The 14,652-nt window shown below is 47.8% G+C and overlaps 1 protein-coding gene across 2 annotated transcripts in view; it reads left to right on the forward strand.

The window, feature by feature from the left end:
* The window catches only part of PDLIM1 (PDZ and LIM domain 1), a 31,343-nt gene extending 21,229 nt beyond the window's left edge, over positions 1 to 10,114 (forward strand). The window contains exons 1-4 of one of the 2 annotated variants that reach the window (XM_010014849.1): positions 593 to 976; positions 4,583 to 4,737; positions 7,850 to 7,967; positions 9,586 to 10,114. In XM_010014849.1, coding sequence (XP_010013151.1) covers positions 624 to 976; positions 4,583 to 4,737; positions 7,850 to 7,967; positions 9,586 to 9,772 — 813 coding nt within the window. In that variant the 5' untranslated portion in view covers positions 593 to 623 and the 3' untranslated portion in view covers positions 9,773 to 10,114. Of the gene's footprint in view, positions 1 to 592; positions 977 to 4,582; positions 4,738 to 7,849; positions 7,968 to 9,585 lie in introns of those variants that run through there. The other variant, XM_010014850.1, reaches the window with a different exon arrangement.
* Positions 10,115 to 14,652: the final 4,538 nt, after the last annotated feature.

A 14,652-nucleotide genomic window follows, 5' to 3' on the forward strand; every position in this document is an offset into this window, starting at 1 on the left:
GCACCCCCATCTTGCACCCAGCAGACACACAGCCTACCTGAACCCAGCAGCCTGATCCTGCCACTGCACATGGTGATGTGACATGTGGACCTGGTCCACGCTCCATCCTGTATGATGTAAACGCAAGGCTGGTACAGACAGAAATACCAGCCAATCTGCCGGATTTGGTGTTGCAAAGAGATGGGGAGGGCAGGGAGAAGCCTCACTGCTGAACACATCTGTTTTGGGGTCGGAGGTGAGATGGCCCCTCAGTAGGATGCCCAGGCTAGCTTTGGGAAGGGTAGCAGTGAAGGTGGCATTCCTTGGCTGGACAGTGGCACCATGAGTTCTAGTTCTTATTGAAATCCCTGCTGTCATGTCTTCATTACCTTTACAACCCCTTTGCTCATCAGTAGAATTGCATTTTAAGTTTTAGTGTGGGCACACCTGGAGTGTGAGAACAGAGCCACAGCATTAGCCAGAAGCCTTTAATGTGAAGTCCTGTATTCAGTGGTGTGCCCCTGAGACAGTATTCTGCAACTGCTTGTACTGTTTAGAATATTAGGTTTAGTCTATTAATATCTTCCTTCTTTCCTTTCTTCCTCCGCTGCACTTTTCCCTCAATTCCACAACGTGAAACCCAAATGAACCCCCAAACAAACACAACTCAAACTGCCCACATGAACGCGTGGGCCCACAGCTGCCCGTCGCCAATGAGCCCGATGCAGGCTCCCGTTGCCTCCGTCTATAACCCGCTGCAGGCGCAGACCTCTGAGCGGAGGCACAGCACCCCCTCCCTCCCCAGCCAAGTCCGAGTGGGGCCCGAGCAGCTGAAGCGCACGGCTCAGGTCTGCCCCAAAAGCCCTGTGGAAGTGGAGGTGCCGGGACTGAAAGTGCTGCACGTGCAGTTCAATTCTCCCCTGCAGCTCTATTCGCAGAGCAACATCATGGATTCCCTGAAGGGGCAGATCTCTTCTGTTAGCCCTGATTTCCCCAGGTAACCTGCCCACTGCCCGTGCAGCGGGCTCAGTGCATCTCTTCATCTGCATCTTGGTGTCCACGAGTACCTTGTCCCTGTCTGTGGCTCACGGCGTTGCTGGTCACAAGGAAACGGCATCTACATTTCACCTTTCTGACATTAGTGCATGACTTCACAGGAGCTTCCTCTGCATCGTGTCTGTGTCCAACATTGCAGGAAGCACCAAACGTGATTTCAGCCTGTCAGTGTGCCCACTGCCCCTGGCACACCCGTGCGGCAGGGCCTTGACAGCAGCTGGTGGCTTTCCTGGAGGAGCCGCCTGCCGCAGATGGCTTTGCTGGAGACAGGAGAGTGCCTTATCCTGAAAGCTGGTGGTTCTCCTGCACTGAAATGATTGTTGTCTGTGACTGGAAGGTGTTGCCACATGTGTGCTTGTGCTTCTCTTCCGAGGGCTGCAGGCAGGGCCATGTGCGTGCACTGGGCATGTTTCATTTCAGGCTGAAGCAGGTCCCCATAGGCGCCATCTTGTGCTAATAACATTCGTGGGTTTGAAGCAGCTTGGGCAGGCACCAGGCACATGGAGGACCCGTAGGAGTGGAGGATGCTTAACATGGTCTGAGGTCTGCAGGATGTGCAAGAACCTCAGCACCACAAGGCCTGGGTGCTTTTAGGTGTTTTTGCTTTGTGGCAGCTGGGAATCAGCTGGCCCATCCCTCTAAAGCCTCTAAAGGGTTTTACAGGGAGGATTTCAGTACTGAGAAGGGTGAAGCAGAAAGTACATTTAGGCATCTCACAGGGGGGCTCCAACCAAGGCTGAATTGTTTCAGAAGATGTGACCCTTCAGCAGAGTTAACCCGCTCTGTGACCAAGCAAGCAGCATGCAGCTGTGTGACATGTGGTCCATGGAGGTGGTTGGTCCTGTGGCTTCCATGGGACAGAGCAGAAGGGCACAGCCAGATCTCATAGCTCCTCGGCTGCTCACAGTCCCCTCCTGGGCTAAGCACCACATGCTTTAAAGCAGAAAAGTTGGTGTCCTCACCCATGGACCCACACAGCCAAGCTTTTGCCTGTGCCAGCAGCCAAGAGATAATGGGAGGCTGTGGATTTACTCCTGCCTGGTTACTCAGGCGAGTTACTTGCTCTGGCTTGTAGTCAGTACCATGCATGCCAGGAGCAGTAACACTCGGCTGGCTGGCTGCGCTGTCCAGACAGCTGATAATACTCACAGAAGAGCCCCAGGCATCAGCAATCATTTCATTGCAAAAGCGAGCACTCCAAGTACTTTGGAGCCTAGCTCTGAAATCCTTGTAAACTTTTCAAAATGTGCTAACAGAAAATCATAAAACGCCATTAGTAAAGAATTAGCTGTGTTTTTCTGAAGACCCTGTGCTAGACTGTGTCTTCATGGGTTTTATTGCCGTCTTCTTGCCAGTTTTCAAAGCTCAGCAATGCAGTGTTGCAAGTTGCCCATGGCAGAAGCAGAAAGCTTCATTAATGGTTGTGTGAGTCCAAAATACAGTAAAGTATGTTGGAGTTGTCCCCTACAAAGTTTTTGAGTTGGGGAACTCCAGTGCATGGAAAAGGAGATCAGTTGCTGGTGACTGCTGCAGATAAAGTACCTGTGTAACAGGAGGTATTTCACTCTGCTCGTACAAATTCTAGGATTTGGGGTTTTTTACAGTCTTTTGGAAGTCTCGTATAGGCAAGTGTATCTATAAGGTGCATACCTGGGAGAAGTGATCTGTATGTTTTGCGCACTGCCACAACACATGGTTGAAATGTGATGGTTTTGTTTGACTTTAGTGCTCTTGAAGGTGATGTAGCCTTTGCTTTTTGAATGCATGTTAGTGAAACATTCTTAGTATGCAAACTGCAGTGAAAGGTTTCTTGCCTAATGTTTTCATGGGTCTATAGAGTGGTGGGAGTATATGAGTTTACATAAAATGAATGTAATGTGGAGCATGGATTCCTTTGGGATAACATAGGACATTTTCTGTGTAATAGAAAGCACATCATTATTTTGTTTTGGGTGAGAGGCTTCAGTAAATGAGATTCAGGCAGCAAGGGTTCAACTGCTTGCAAGTCTAATGTGCTCCCTGCTCCACTGAAAATTACTAAACATGGAAACATTTTATGAAATTCTTCTTATGGAAATAGTGTTTTATAACACGTGTGATGATTTTAGCTCTGAAGAGTTTATTATGTAGAGTAACTCTCAGATGACTCTACTGCACATTGGCATGGAAAGCTCACAGTTGCCTTCTCAAGAAAAAGATTTCCCTTTGCGATTTAATCTGAACTTCAGAATGTTTATGTACTTTTCAGGCAATCACAGGGTGCAGGAACAGTGAAACCTAATAGACCATTTACATTTATAAGGCTGCATTATGTAACTGAGCTGTCAATTACATAAGAGGAGACTTGTCAGTTGTCTCATTTTTCTAGAGACATTTTATTCCAGTCCCAGAATACAAGGCAGGCAGGAACCTCCCATGTCTTTTAGTCCATCCCCTAGCCCAGCAGTTGTTTGATTTAAACCATCAATTTAAGTAATTCCCATTGAATATTTGTCCAGACTCTTTAAATCCTTTAGTATGGAGGTTGCTCACTTCTCCACAGCAGTCTTCTCCAGCATTTCAGAGTCTATCCATTGGAGGGCTTTTCCCAAGGAATATTCTGAACATCGTCTTGCAGTTTTAAGCCTGTAGTTTATCCTGCATGCACTGGATGTGGAGAACATCCTAGGTAGTGCCTCCAAACCTCTTTTTTTTCTCCCCCTAATGACCCTTCCACTAGCATAATGACCATCCTTTCAGCCACCCTGCATTGTGAAAAGCTGACAGTGAAGCACTTCAGGCTATCGGCTGAGAGTGCAGGTCCCTATTGAAAAGAGTGGCAGCTGAAAGGAGGGCTTAGTGTTAGCATACAGAAGTCTCTTCTACCCTTCACTTGCTCATTAACCTTGATTAAATGCTGTAAATGGGCTGTGGCTCAGAGTCTTCTCTTATAAAATGGAAATAGCAACACTCACTTGAAAACCAAATTAAATTATTGCCAATCAGGGGATCTTATAGTTAGATTGTGCAGCTGTTACTTTGTGAAGATAGCCTTTTAGGACTCAATCATAGTGTACTTGCAAAGATTTCTTTTTAATGGAATAAACTTTACTGAATTTGAGATTCACAGTGGTGCAAGGTAGTAGTCTAAGGTATTAATTTATGCATGCAAGGAACATGCATAGACGGCACATCTACCATGCAGAATTCCCATCACAGCACAAATTCTTGATTTTTCCTGTTAACAGAGCAGTGATTTCCTGAGAAAGTTTTAGTTTCTGGAGTAAATAGTTCATTGTGAAGCAGAGAGAACACCTGGGGACTGGCTGGGAGTGGTCAGTGTGAACCTCTTCACAGTGATGTATGTGGATAGGCCAGAATGCCAATCCCACCTGGGCTGCAGGTCTTGTGCGAGCACATACAGCACCTCCGTGTTTTATGGCATCCTGTTGCACATTTGTTTTGCATGTTTGTTCTTCAGTCATATGATGCATTGTGAAGATTTTGCTAGAGGCACTGGCTTTAGTTTTCAGCTTTTTAACAAGCATATTCCCTGTTCCTTTCTCAGATTAGATCAGCATAACCAGCCCCCAGGCAGTATTGTCATAGACAGAGAATCTGAAGTTTACAAGATGCTCCAGGAGAATCAAGAGTCAAATGAACCACCCAGACAGTCTGCTTCGTTCCTTGTGCTGCAAGAGATTTTGGAGTCAGAAGAAAAAGGTGAGCACTTACTGCACACCTAATCTGAGTGTACTCTTCCCTTTTGCCATTCCTTGGGCTGCGTACAGTGTTTAAGAGTCACATCTAAAACTTTCCTTTCTTAGCTGTTGATTGTTCAAGGTAGCACATGTCATTTGTGTCTACAGAAACCTACAGACCCTTTCACTAACTTAATTCCTAAATATTCTTTCATTGATTAGTGTCAGTGTCTATAGGCCCATATCATTGCTCACTCGTTGAGTGAGTGCTCAAGAAATAAACCCCTCAACATTTAGTTATCAAGAAGGAATTTACAAAGTTGCAAAAATTTGTCTGTATTTTGTAAAGTTTTGCCCCTTTAAGATAATATTCACTGACTAAAGATCATCTTAGATTCAAGACTTTGAAAGGTACCTCAAGATAGTGGTCTTTAGTGAGTCTTACTGCTTCTGATCTCCATCCTTTTATATAAGAAAAATGATCTGCTTCTACAGTTGAATGTAAAAATATGGAAGCTGAGTTACAGTGAACAGTTCATAGCTTTTCAACTCTGAAATTTCACTCTGCTTGGCATTCTTGATCTGACATCTGGACTTGTGCAGTTCAGGGCTATAGACTTTAAGATAAAAAAACCTGACTAACTTACATGGGGGCCAAATTGTGCTCACTTCTCCCCTTAAATAAACTAAAATAAACAAGTAAATAGGAAAAGAATTCCAAGAATTACTTCTCCCCCCCACCCCCACCCCCCAGTTAGGCCAGTTGAGACTTTGTCTTTTGTTATTAGCTTGGCAGTGGTATGTTCAATTTCATCCAACGAAAGTCTGGTGCTGAGATACTCACCACAAAGGGGTACAGATCAGCCTCAGACCTGGTAGGTCTGGGGGATCCGTATGGAAACAGCAAAATGAAGGAAATAAGGAAACAATAGGAAGGAAGAAACCAGGATCTTGGAGTCTTTAATATGCTGTTAAAATACCTACCTGAAAGCATCTTTTAAATACTGAGTGTTTGCAACTTGCCCTTAGGGTTCAGCTCTTGTATGGAAAGGTCTTGAGTAGCTGGGACTTTTCACGCAGCCACAGTTCTCCCCCATGCTTAGTAGTGCTGAAGATAAGCAAAAGCCTCTCTGTTTTATCTTTCTTTGAAGAGCTGCAGAATTATTGGGATTCTCTGGCACAAGGTTTGCCTGCCAGATCACAGGCCAGGATGGGCTTTGGCATCACTCCACTGTGAGCTGATAATCATCCATGCGGAGGAAGGCTGGGAGGTTACACAGCCCCAAAGGAATGTCTGTCCCTGAAGAGATGGTGCCCCTGCCTGCTGTGCTGATCAGTCAGGCTCAAACACCCCTGCTGCTGAATCAGATCATGTCTGCGGTGAAAAATAGCACACTGGTGATAAGTGGCACATTGTTTGGCTGCTTCTTCCAGCCTGTCTTCAGGTGATGGCTTGTGAGTAGCAGCAGGGAGCTATCTCCCCAGCTGGGATAAGTTTCTGAGGGCATTGCTGACTGTATCACCTGTGCTGACTTACACCAGCTGGGAACCTGGCTCCCAACACCTGGGGGGCTAAGTGTGGGCACTGGTGTGTGGAGGTACCACGGCTGGTCTGTGTTTCTGTGTTTAGACCTGACCCTGCACTAGTAGGTGAAGGTTGTTTCACAGGGTGGAGCATATTATGTTTCCTGTGGGCATTTGATTAAGCTGATTCCTTTGAGAGATTTTAAAAACATGCCGTCAATGTTGATGTGACCGAAGTGCTGTTTGAGGCACAGGGAGTGAGCAGAGGTGATTGATAGGGAAAAGCCTGCAAATGTGGTTGCTGCTGCTTCCTTCCCAGCAAGGGTCACTTGCAGTAAGCCTTGGAGCCAACTGCTTCCTTCTGGTTTTGGAGGGTGCATGGGCTGTAGCCCCCATTAGGGAACTTGGGCCTCTGGATCAGCATCTCTGCATTGAGGTGGGTGCAAACTTCTGAGCTGAAGGCTGCCACAGAAACAAAGCATGGCAGCATCACCTGCCCCACAGATAAGCAGTGGTGGCAGGAAGGTGCAGTGGGCAGTTGCTTCCTTTTTCTTCAGCTCCTCTGTCAGTGATGCTGCCTTGGGATGTGACAACCTTGCTGGTCAACAGCATATGCCTCTGGAGGATTTTTCCTTCCCTTACAGCAGGAACATCCAGTGCAGTGTGCTTTTGGTTTGACACTAGTCAGAAGGGTTTTATTAGTGTCCTTCCTAGCCTGAGGTGTGCATTGACCCCCTCTGTTTTGGGTGAAACACCATGGAAGTCTTTGCAGCCCTCCTTCCCTTGTTGTTCAGAGTTGAACCTCTTGCAAAAGTCATATAGATAAGACTAGTCACATCAATGGTGTCATTTTGTAAGAGGCTCCTTTTTCACTGCAGATATTTAAAGGCTTGCTTCATATCCTGCATCTAGGATCCACTGCCGTTGTAGGAATACAGGTCAGCAGATGTCTCCTGCAAAGGACCTGCAGGACATCCCTGCCCCAGAGAAGCTGCACTAGGGACACACATGGAGCATGCTATGCAGCAGCAGGAGGGCACAAGGTTATCCCCAGTGTCCCAGGGCCCTGCAAGAACAAGGAGTTAACCAAATCTTCCAGGAGTCTTGGGGAGTCAGTCCTATCGTATGCCAGACAGCAGACTGGCAAAGGACTTCTGACTGTCCTCCTCAGTCTGCCACGACACTCACCTCCTTTTGCTGAGCCCAAATCTGGCAATCAATCAACTTGACCTTGTGTGTGGGATCGGGACACAGCAGGCAGGCTCCAGTGTTGCCAAGGCTGGGGCAGGGGCAGAGGCTTCGCTTTGCTTTGTGCATCTGTGCATGTGAGACACATCAGCTGAGGTCTGATGGGCTGTTAAGAGAAGAAACTCTCATCTGACTGCCCACAATCTCAGGCCCTCAAATTTTCAGGGCCAGGTTTAGCTGTGCCCTTTCTCTCCCTCCTCCCCACACACCCCTAAATCCCTGCCTGCTTTCCATGCATGGATCCCGGCCTCAGAGCTGGGGTTAAAGAACATCACCCCACCCTAAAAGAGCATCTGCTTGGGAGGGATAGGCTAGAGCCACGCATTTCACACGCTCTGAAGCACTCTCCTTCCACCCTCCAGGAGACCCTACCAAACCATCTGGATTTAGGAGTGTCAAAGCCCCCACCACAAAGGTGGCGTCATCGATTGGGAATGCCCAGAAGCTGCCCATGTGTGAGAAGTGTGGATCTGGCATTGTGTAAGTAAGCCTGTCCCTGGGGTTGCAGGCCAAGCATACCATGCCTGTGCGAGGGGCTGAGGTGCTGCACCCAAAACACTTCACCTGGCCACATCCAGTACATCCAGGAGCTGGCTCAATGCACAATTATTCTCACCAGCTTTGACAGCACCAACTTTGCAGTTCCCTGTAGTGAGGCAGGAGTTGGGTTTCTCTCTACAGATCCATATCAATGGAAACCAAAACAAGTCCATATGAGACAAACTTTGAGACAGTTGTTACTGCAGTATTTTGCTTCATACCTGAAATGTTTACAGCACCCAGAAACAAAATGTGCTATTCATTCAAGGCCTGTGTATTCAATGCTTTTCATGTCTTCGCACTCCCTGCCATGGAGTGGTGACTTGCGTTGGTGGTCAGAGGCAGTGTGGACCAAGAGAGCTGTGTTCTCCCAGGTTAGCTGTAGGACCGCACACCTCTACTGTGTTTACACAGGCATAATTTTAGTTGTCTTTATGTGGGTATGTCTGACTGCCAGCACTGCAGGGGCATGGCTTTGATGCAGAGCTGCTGTCCGTTAAGTGTGACAGCATGAGGGACCCAACCCATGCCTTCAATTTGCTGTTCAGTTTCTCAACCACAGATTCTTCCCTACAACCCCCTTAGCTTAACAGCTGACTCCAGCAGTCAAGTATTGGTAGTCCACCTGCATTGTCATGGAGGAATTCAGATTTCTCCCATGCTGCCCACCACAAGCTATCAGATAGTTGCTGAGATCTACTACGCTGTGATTGCCTGGAGCACCAGGGACTGGCAGAGTCATTAGAGGCAATCCAAACTGTGCAAAATATGAATCAGAGACAAACCCTACAATTATTCTACCAGGTGGGTAGATCTGGAGAGAAAGTACAAGGCTATGAATAGCAATAAAAACTAATGAATTACAGAAAATATAGGTGGCTGCCTGAAAAAAATTACACTCCTGGCAAATTGTTGTGTTTTCCTCATCATCTGCTGGGTTAAGCTGTGAAGTTTTCCAGAGCTGGCCCACGTTTGGCTGGATCCATTCACATTGGCTCCCAAGCAGCAGTGTCTGAGATCAGAACCAGGATCTGGCTTGTGCTTCTCCCACATAAACCTGGTATGTTGGTCATTGACAAAAGGGCAGTGGCTAGTTGTGCAGCTTTCATCCCCCTAGGTTGGTGGTGGACAGTCATTTCTGTATTTGTACTGCATCTCGCTTGGTTTGGACTTGGATTTTGCTCCCCCAGATGGTCGACTTGATGCCTGCCATTTGATTCTGGGCATTTGAAAGCTGTTGCACTGTCTCCAGCCAAAAGATGCCATCACAGTGATTCTTGCCACTACAGGTGGTAGAACTGTCCCTGTGAAACTTACGCAGGCCAGTGCTAGGAAACACCTTCCAGAGAAGGAGTCCTATGCCAGCACGTGTTGGGCTCTAAAAGTGCTGTTAACATCTGGCTGGCCAGAGGTAGGGCCTATCCTTTGACTTCTCAGGAGCAGGAGAAAATTGTCTGCCCTCAGCGCTGGTGCAGGTCTGGGCTGGGTGGGAGGTAGCTGGGGAGGAGGGAGGCAGTGGTGGGCACGTGATGCTGAGGGGTGCTGGTTACTTCCCCAGAGGGGTGTTTGTGAAGATCCGGGACAAGCAGCGACACCCCGAGTGCTACGTGTGCAGTGACTGCGGGACCAACCTCAAGCAGAAAGGACACTTCTTTGTGGAAGACCAAATCTATTGCGAGAAGCACGCACGGGAGCGGGTGATTCCCCCAGAGGGCTACGAGGTGGTCACCGTCTTCCCAAAGTAAACTGTGCTGCTCACAAAGCCAGTGTGGATGGTTTATCTTCTGCTGCTTTTCCTTGAAAAGCATCATCCCTGCCCCCTGCCAAATCTTGTTTGCAATAAGGAATGCTAGGCATGGCTTTGAATTTCCTTGCCATTATTAATCCTTCATTTGTTCACATGAGATGTCACTAATTGTTCAACTTTATTTCCTCTTGGCTTTTTTCTAATACACAGAATTATATTTTTCCCCTCCTTTGCACTGTCAATCACACAGGAAAATCAGAGGCCAAAGTCACATTACCACTCTTCTGTGTCCCAGTTATTTGCCTTCTGTTTGCATTCAATAAACGGGGTGAATCTACAAGGCAGATGGCTCTGCTTTCTCCTGGTATTCCTGTGCACTGGAGTGGGTTCCCTGGGCAGCAGCAGAGGTACCCAGTGCATGCCTGTGTTTATAGAGAATGGTGGATGGGAATTACAAGGTTGAGTCAGACTGGTCTTGCATGCTGCCCAGCTGTTAGCAGCTGCCTGTTGGCATCCAGCAAAGGCCCAGTGGGCACAGCCAAGCCACAGACCATAGCTGGTACTGGTGGCTTGTCCCTGGTGCAAGACAACTGAAATCTGCCTCCTCCCACATCCAGCACTGCCTCATGATGACAGGTCTGGGAACTCAGTGCTTCCCGTACTGCATCACCTACCTGCCCCTCCATTCCCCGTGGTCACAAACTGAGCTCTCTGAAAAAATGTCCACTTTATGCTTGCTGGAAGCTGGGGAGTCCTGCCACAAAGAGGGGAAGGTTTGAGTGGCCATACTCTCTGTCCCCTATTCCATCTGTCCCTGGCCATTCTGTGCTGGCTCCCTGGCCCTGTACCATAGGCTCAGGGCTGGGTGCAGGCTGGAGACTCACATCTTTTGTCCAAACCAGGGCAGACCTATGGCCATGGTTGTTTCTGTCTGTAGATATCTGGGAGAGTCCCTGGTGCAAGGGCCCACGTGGCTGCCAGAGGCATCGCAGTGCTGCTAGAGGTGCCACGGGATTGATGTGGGCAGGGGGGGCACAGGCCCCATGTGCACTGGATGAAGGGCTGATGGTGCCCGAGCAGCAGTGCCCCACCCATGTATAGCAAACAGTTGTGCAGAGAAGTTATTTCTCTGCTCACACCTCTGAATGAGACGCTGGCTGTTCTTTTGGTGTAAAAATAAATGGTTTCTAAGATAGAGTGTCATATTTGCTTTAAAACAGTTCGCAAAAGTTGAAAACAGAAGGGTTTGTAGCTGCATACAGACCCTCTTTTGCAGGCACAGGGCCACCTCCATCCCAGGGTTACTGAGTGCATCTACAACAGCTTGGAAAGTCCTAGCTGTCTTCAGCAACATGTTACTGCTGCACCCTGTGTTTCCTCTCCTTCACAATGAATCACACCACAGCACAGCTGCTTGCAAAGAAACCCCACCCAAAACCCAATCAAAACCACCAAACCAAACCACAAACCCCAATACAATCATTGTCTGAGGTAAAGCTGACCCATCGCCAAAATTGTAAGCCTCCCACAGTCCAGCTCAACTCTACAGCTTTTTGACAGGTTGGGGAGGGGACTAATTTCACCAATCCAGCTAAATTTAGCTCAACTCCTTGGACTCCTTCTATGGGCAGTGGCAAGCAAGTAAGGATGGCATAGCTCAAGCAGCAAACTCCTTGTCCTGCTCATCCCTGGGAAAAGCCTGGCTTCTCCATGCCACCGGCACATGCCTGCTCACACATTTGCTCAAACTGCACACACATTTGCTCAAACTCCAGATATTAACACAGAAGCTTTAGTTTTCAAGGTGAGAGTGGGGTGGGTTTTTGGCCTGCTGGGGTGACATCTCCCCTCACTGCTGCAAGTGGGGGCTAATTCTCTCCCATTTCCCCAGGGAAAGGCTCTCCATGCTGCAGTGATGGCAGCTGCAGGCAGGCTGGCCTGGACAAAAAGCCAGCGCAGCAGTGGGGAGCACAGACCTGCAGGGCTGAAGGAGTAAACCTGCAGGAACAAATTGCTCTGGCTACACCTCAGATGGGTGCTCCTGCCCTGCCATGGTGTGAGAGTGTGGCTGCTCTCAGCACCGCATGCTCCTTGCTGCCCACCACACATGGCAGGAGGAAAATGCTGGCTGCCGGGGCCATCTGGGGTGCTGTATCCCAACCCGAGCAGGTGGGCTGAGCCCGCCAGTGCCTGCAAAGTCACTGGATGTTTTCCTACTGTACAAACATCTGTCAGCAAAACAGGGCTCATTCCAAATAACCTCACGAGCTTGCTCTTGTGTCAGGTGGTCAGGATGGAAGATCCTGAACAGTGCCTGGCATTCCCCCTGCCCTCCCCACCCCAGCAAACAGACAAGCCTGGCTTTGTCCAGCGCTGTGCACTTTATCACCTGTCTGAGCTCCTGCGCTGAGGGCTGGCAGCACTGCTGGGAAAACACAGATTGTGCGGGGCATGACGCAGGAGCCGGGTACTACAAAAGGTTTGTGGGGTAGCTCTGGAGGTGTAGGTTTCTCTGCAGATACCAGAGTTGATCCAATTTATTGCTATGGGAACAGGCTAGCTGGGGCGATTCACATTCATTACTTAAGGCGGACTTTGATAGCTCTCTGCTGTAGCTTGCTGAGAAAAGGAATGTATGCAGGACAAAATACTTGGCAACTGCAGTGTTCACTGTAGTCTGACTTTCCAAATTCCTCTGGAGTTTAACAGAGCAATTGTTTGTCAACAATAACAAAATAGGTTAAATGGGGTCATGTCTGCAACCACACTGAGCTGCCTGCTCCAGAATTTAACAATAATGTAAGAAATGCATAAAAGGTTCCTATCATGAAGTGTATCAGGCAGTCTGTAAGTGAGCTAGCAGCCTGCCAAGGGGGGACTGTCTCACATAGGTGTGCAGCACAGCACAAAGCACAATCTGTCATTTGTCACATGGACTAGGCTACTTGTGTTTCTAGTTATGGCCTCTCCTTGCCACCACCGCATCTCCTGTTCTTGTGCTCCAGACAGGGTCCTGTGCTGCTCCTCCCTGTTGGCTGGCAGGAGCCCCCTTCACACAGCACATGTTGCTGAGCTCAGCTGCAGCATGGAAAGCTGCAAGCACAGCAGGAGCTTTGGGCATGGCAGGCTAGAGAAGAGGGCTTGCATGGGCCAGAGGAGCACATATGCCCTCTGAGCTGACAACATGAATCATTTCTTAAGTGTCTACACAATCAAAAAGACCCTGCTGCTGCAGTGACTTGACAGAGCTAACCCCAAGGAAATAAGACAGGAAAGGGTTAAAAGCCCCTTAAGTAAGGAGACAGAGGTCTCATGATGAGTCTCCTTACACCGCACACCATGACACCACAATCCCCGCAGCAAAACAGCCCTGAGCAGCAAGGCCAGTTGCTCTAGCTTGGACATGAAGTTTCATTTGATAATGGCAACCCATGGTGCTTGGCAGCTCAAAAATCATCATCTTTTGCTAGGCAGGTAAGTAAAAATACTCAAAGGATGGTATGTGCAAAGAGCACTTGAGTGCTGGTGAAATGCCACTAAATAGATTCTAACATGTGAGATAAGTTTACCACACATTTTCTTGTCATCACTTGGAAAAACCACTAGCAGCCTCTGCCCAGTCCTCCCTGGCCAAGAATACGAACTGCTCACCAGATTTAACAAAGAAAAAAAAAAACAAAAAAACCCTTGCAAATAGAAACAATAGAAGCAACATACAAGCAAGCTGAGACCCCATCTTTTTGTCCATGCATTTGGTCTCAACTCGAGCATCTGCAAACACCCCCAACAAGAGGAACAGCAGCTGAGTGCATCTGGATGCACCATGGGACAGGAGCACTGCTTCCATCACCAGGACAAATCTATGGCTTGAGAATGTGTCTCGCAGCCATGGAAATATTTCTTCCCTCTAACAGACAATCAAGGGGACACTTTTTCACCCAGAACAGTTAAAAACCATTAGCACCAGTCACCTCCCTACACTCCCTGCAGCATCCTCACATTATCATTATTGCATTTACTTGTGTATCTCCCCTGATACAGAAAGAAAGGTTGCTTTCCAAAATACCAGCACCCCTTGCAGCATGCCCCAGGGTTTGCCTGTCAGCAGTAAGTGCACAAGTGGTGGACTGCTCCTTCATAGCTTAGCTGGATAGCAAGTGTGAACATTACTCATGATTATAGGCATGAGAATTATATGGTCATGCAAAGAAGGCACTGTGCTTGCTTTGGGAGCTTAAAACCAACAGGGGATGGAAAGATGGGCTCTTCTATGGCAGTAAGCAAAAAACATGAAAAAAATATGCATTGCTTTTGCTTTTTGAAGGTGGGCTACATAAGCAGCCATGGCTCCACAAAGTCTCTACGGAACGTCAAGCTCCACACATTAATGAACAGCAACTACATTTCACTAATGCTCCCATTAGCATTAATGCCAGTTTATGCAGTTTTAGGAAGATTGCAAGTATTAAATCCTAGCTATGCTGGCTATGGAATAGAAACTTTTTCATTTTTATTTTCCACCATAGACTCATAGAAAGGTTTGGGTTGGAAAGGACCTTAAGATCATCTAGCTCCAACCCCCCTGCCATGAGCAGGGACACCTCCCACCATATTGCCCTGTGATGACAATCAGGTAGCTGTGCAGGTTAAATGGTAAATCAGTCGTCAAAAGTTGGGTATGCCTATGTGGAAGCAGTTATGTTAGTTGCTATTAAAACTTTTACAATTATTCCTTTTAGATACTATTGTAGCTCCATCTACTCTTAAGTCTTGCCAGCATAGAATGATGCATAAAGGAGACTAGCATAGTAGCTCAGCAAATACAAGTAACACATGGAGACAGCACATACTGGACTTTGCATTATTTGGGCTAATAAG

Source organism: Nestor notabilis, unplaced genomic scaffold (assembly GCF_000696875.1).
Source record: "Nestor notabilis isolate BGI_N333 unplaced genomic scaffold, ASM69687v1 scaffold15375, whole genome shotgun sequence".
In the NCBI taxonomy this organism is placed as follows: domain Eukaryota; kingdom Metazoa; phylum Chordata; class Aves; order Psittaciformes; family Psittacidae; genus Nestor; species Nestor notabilis.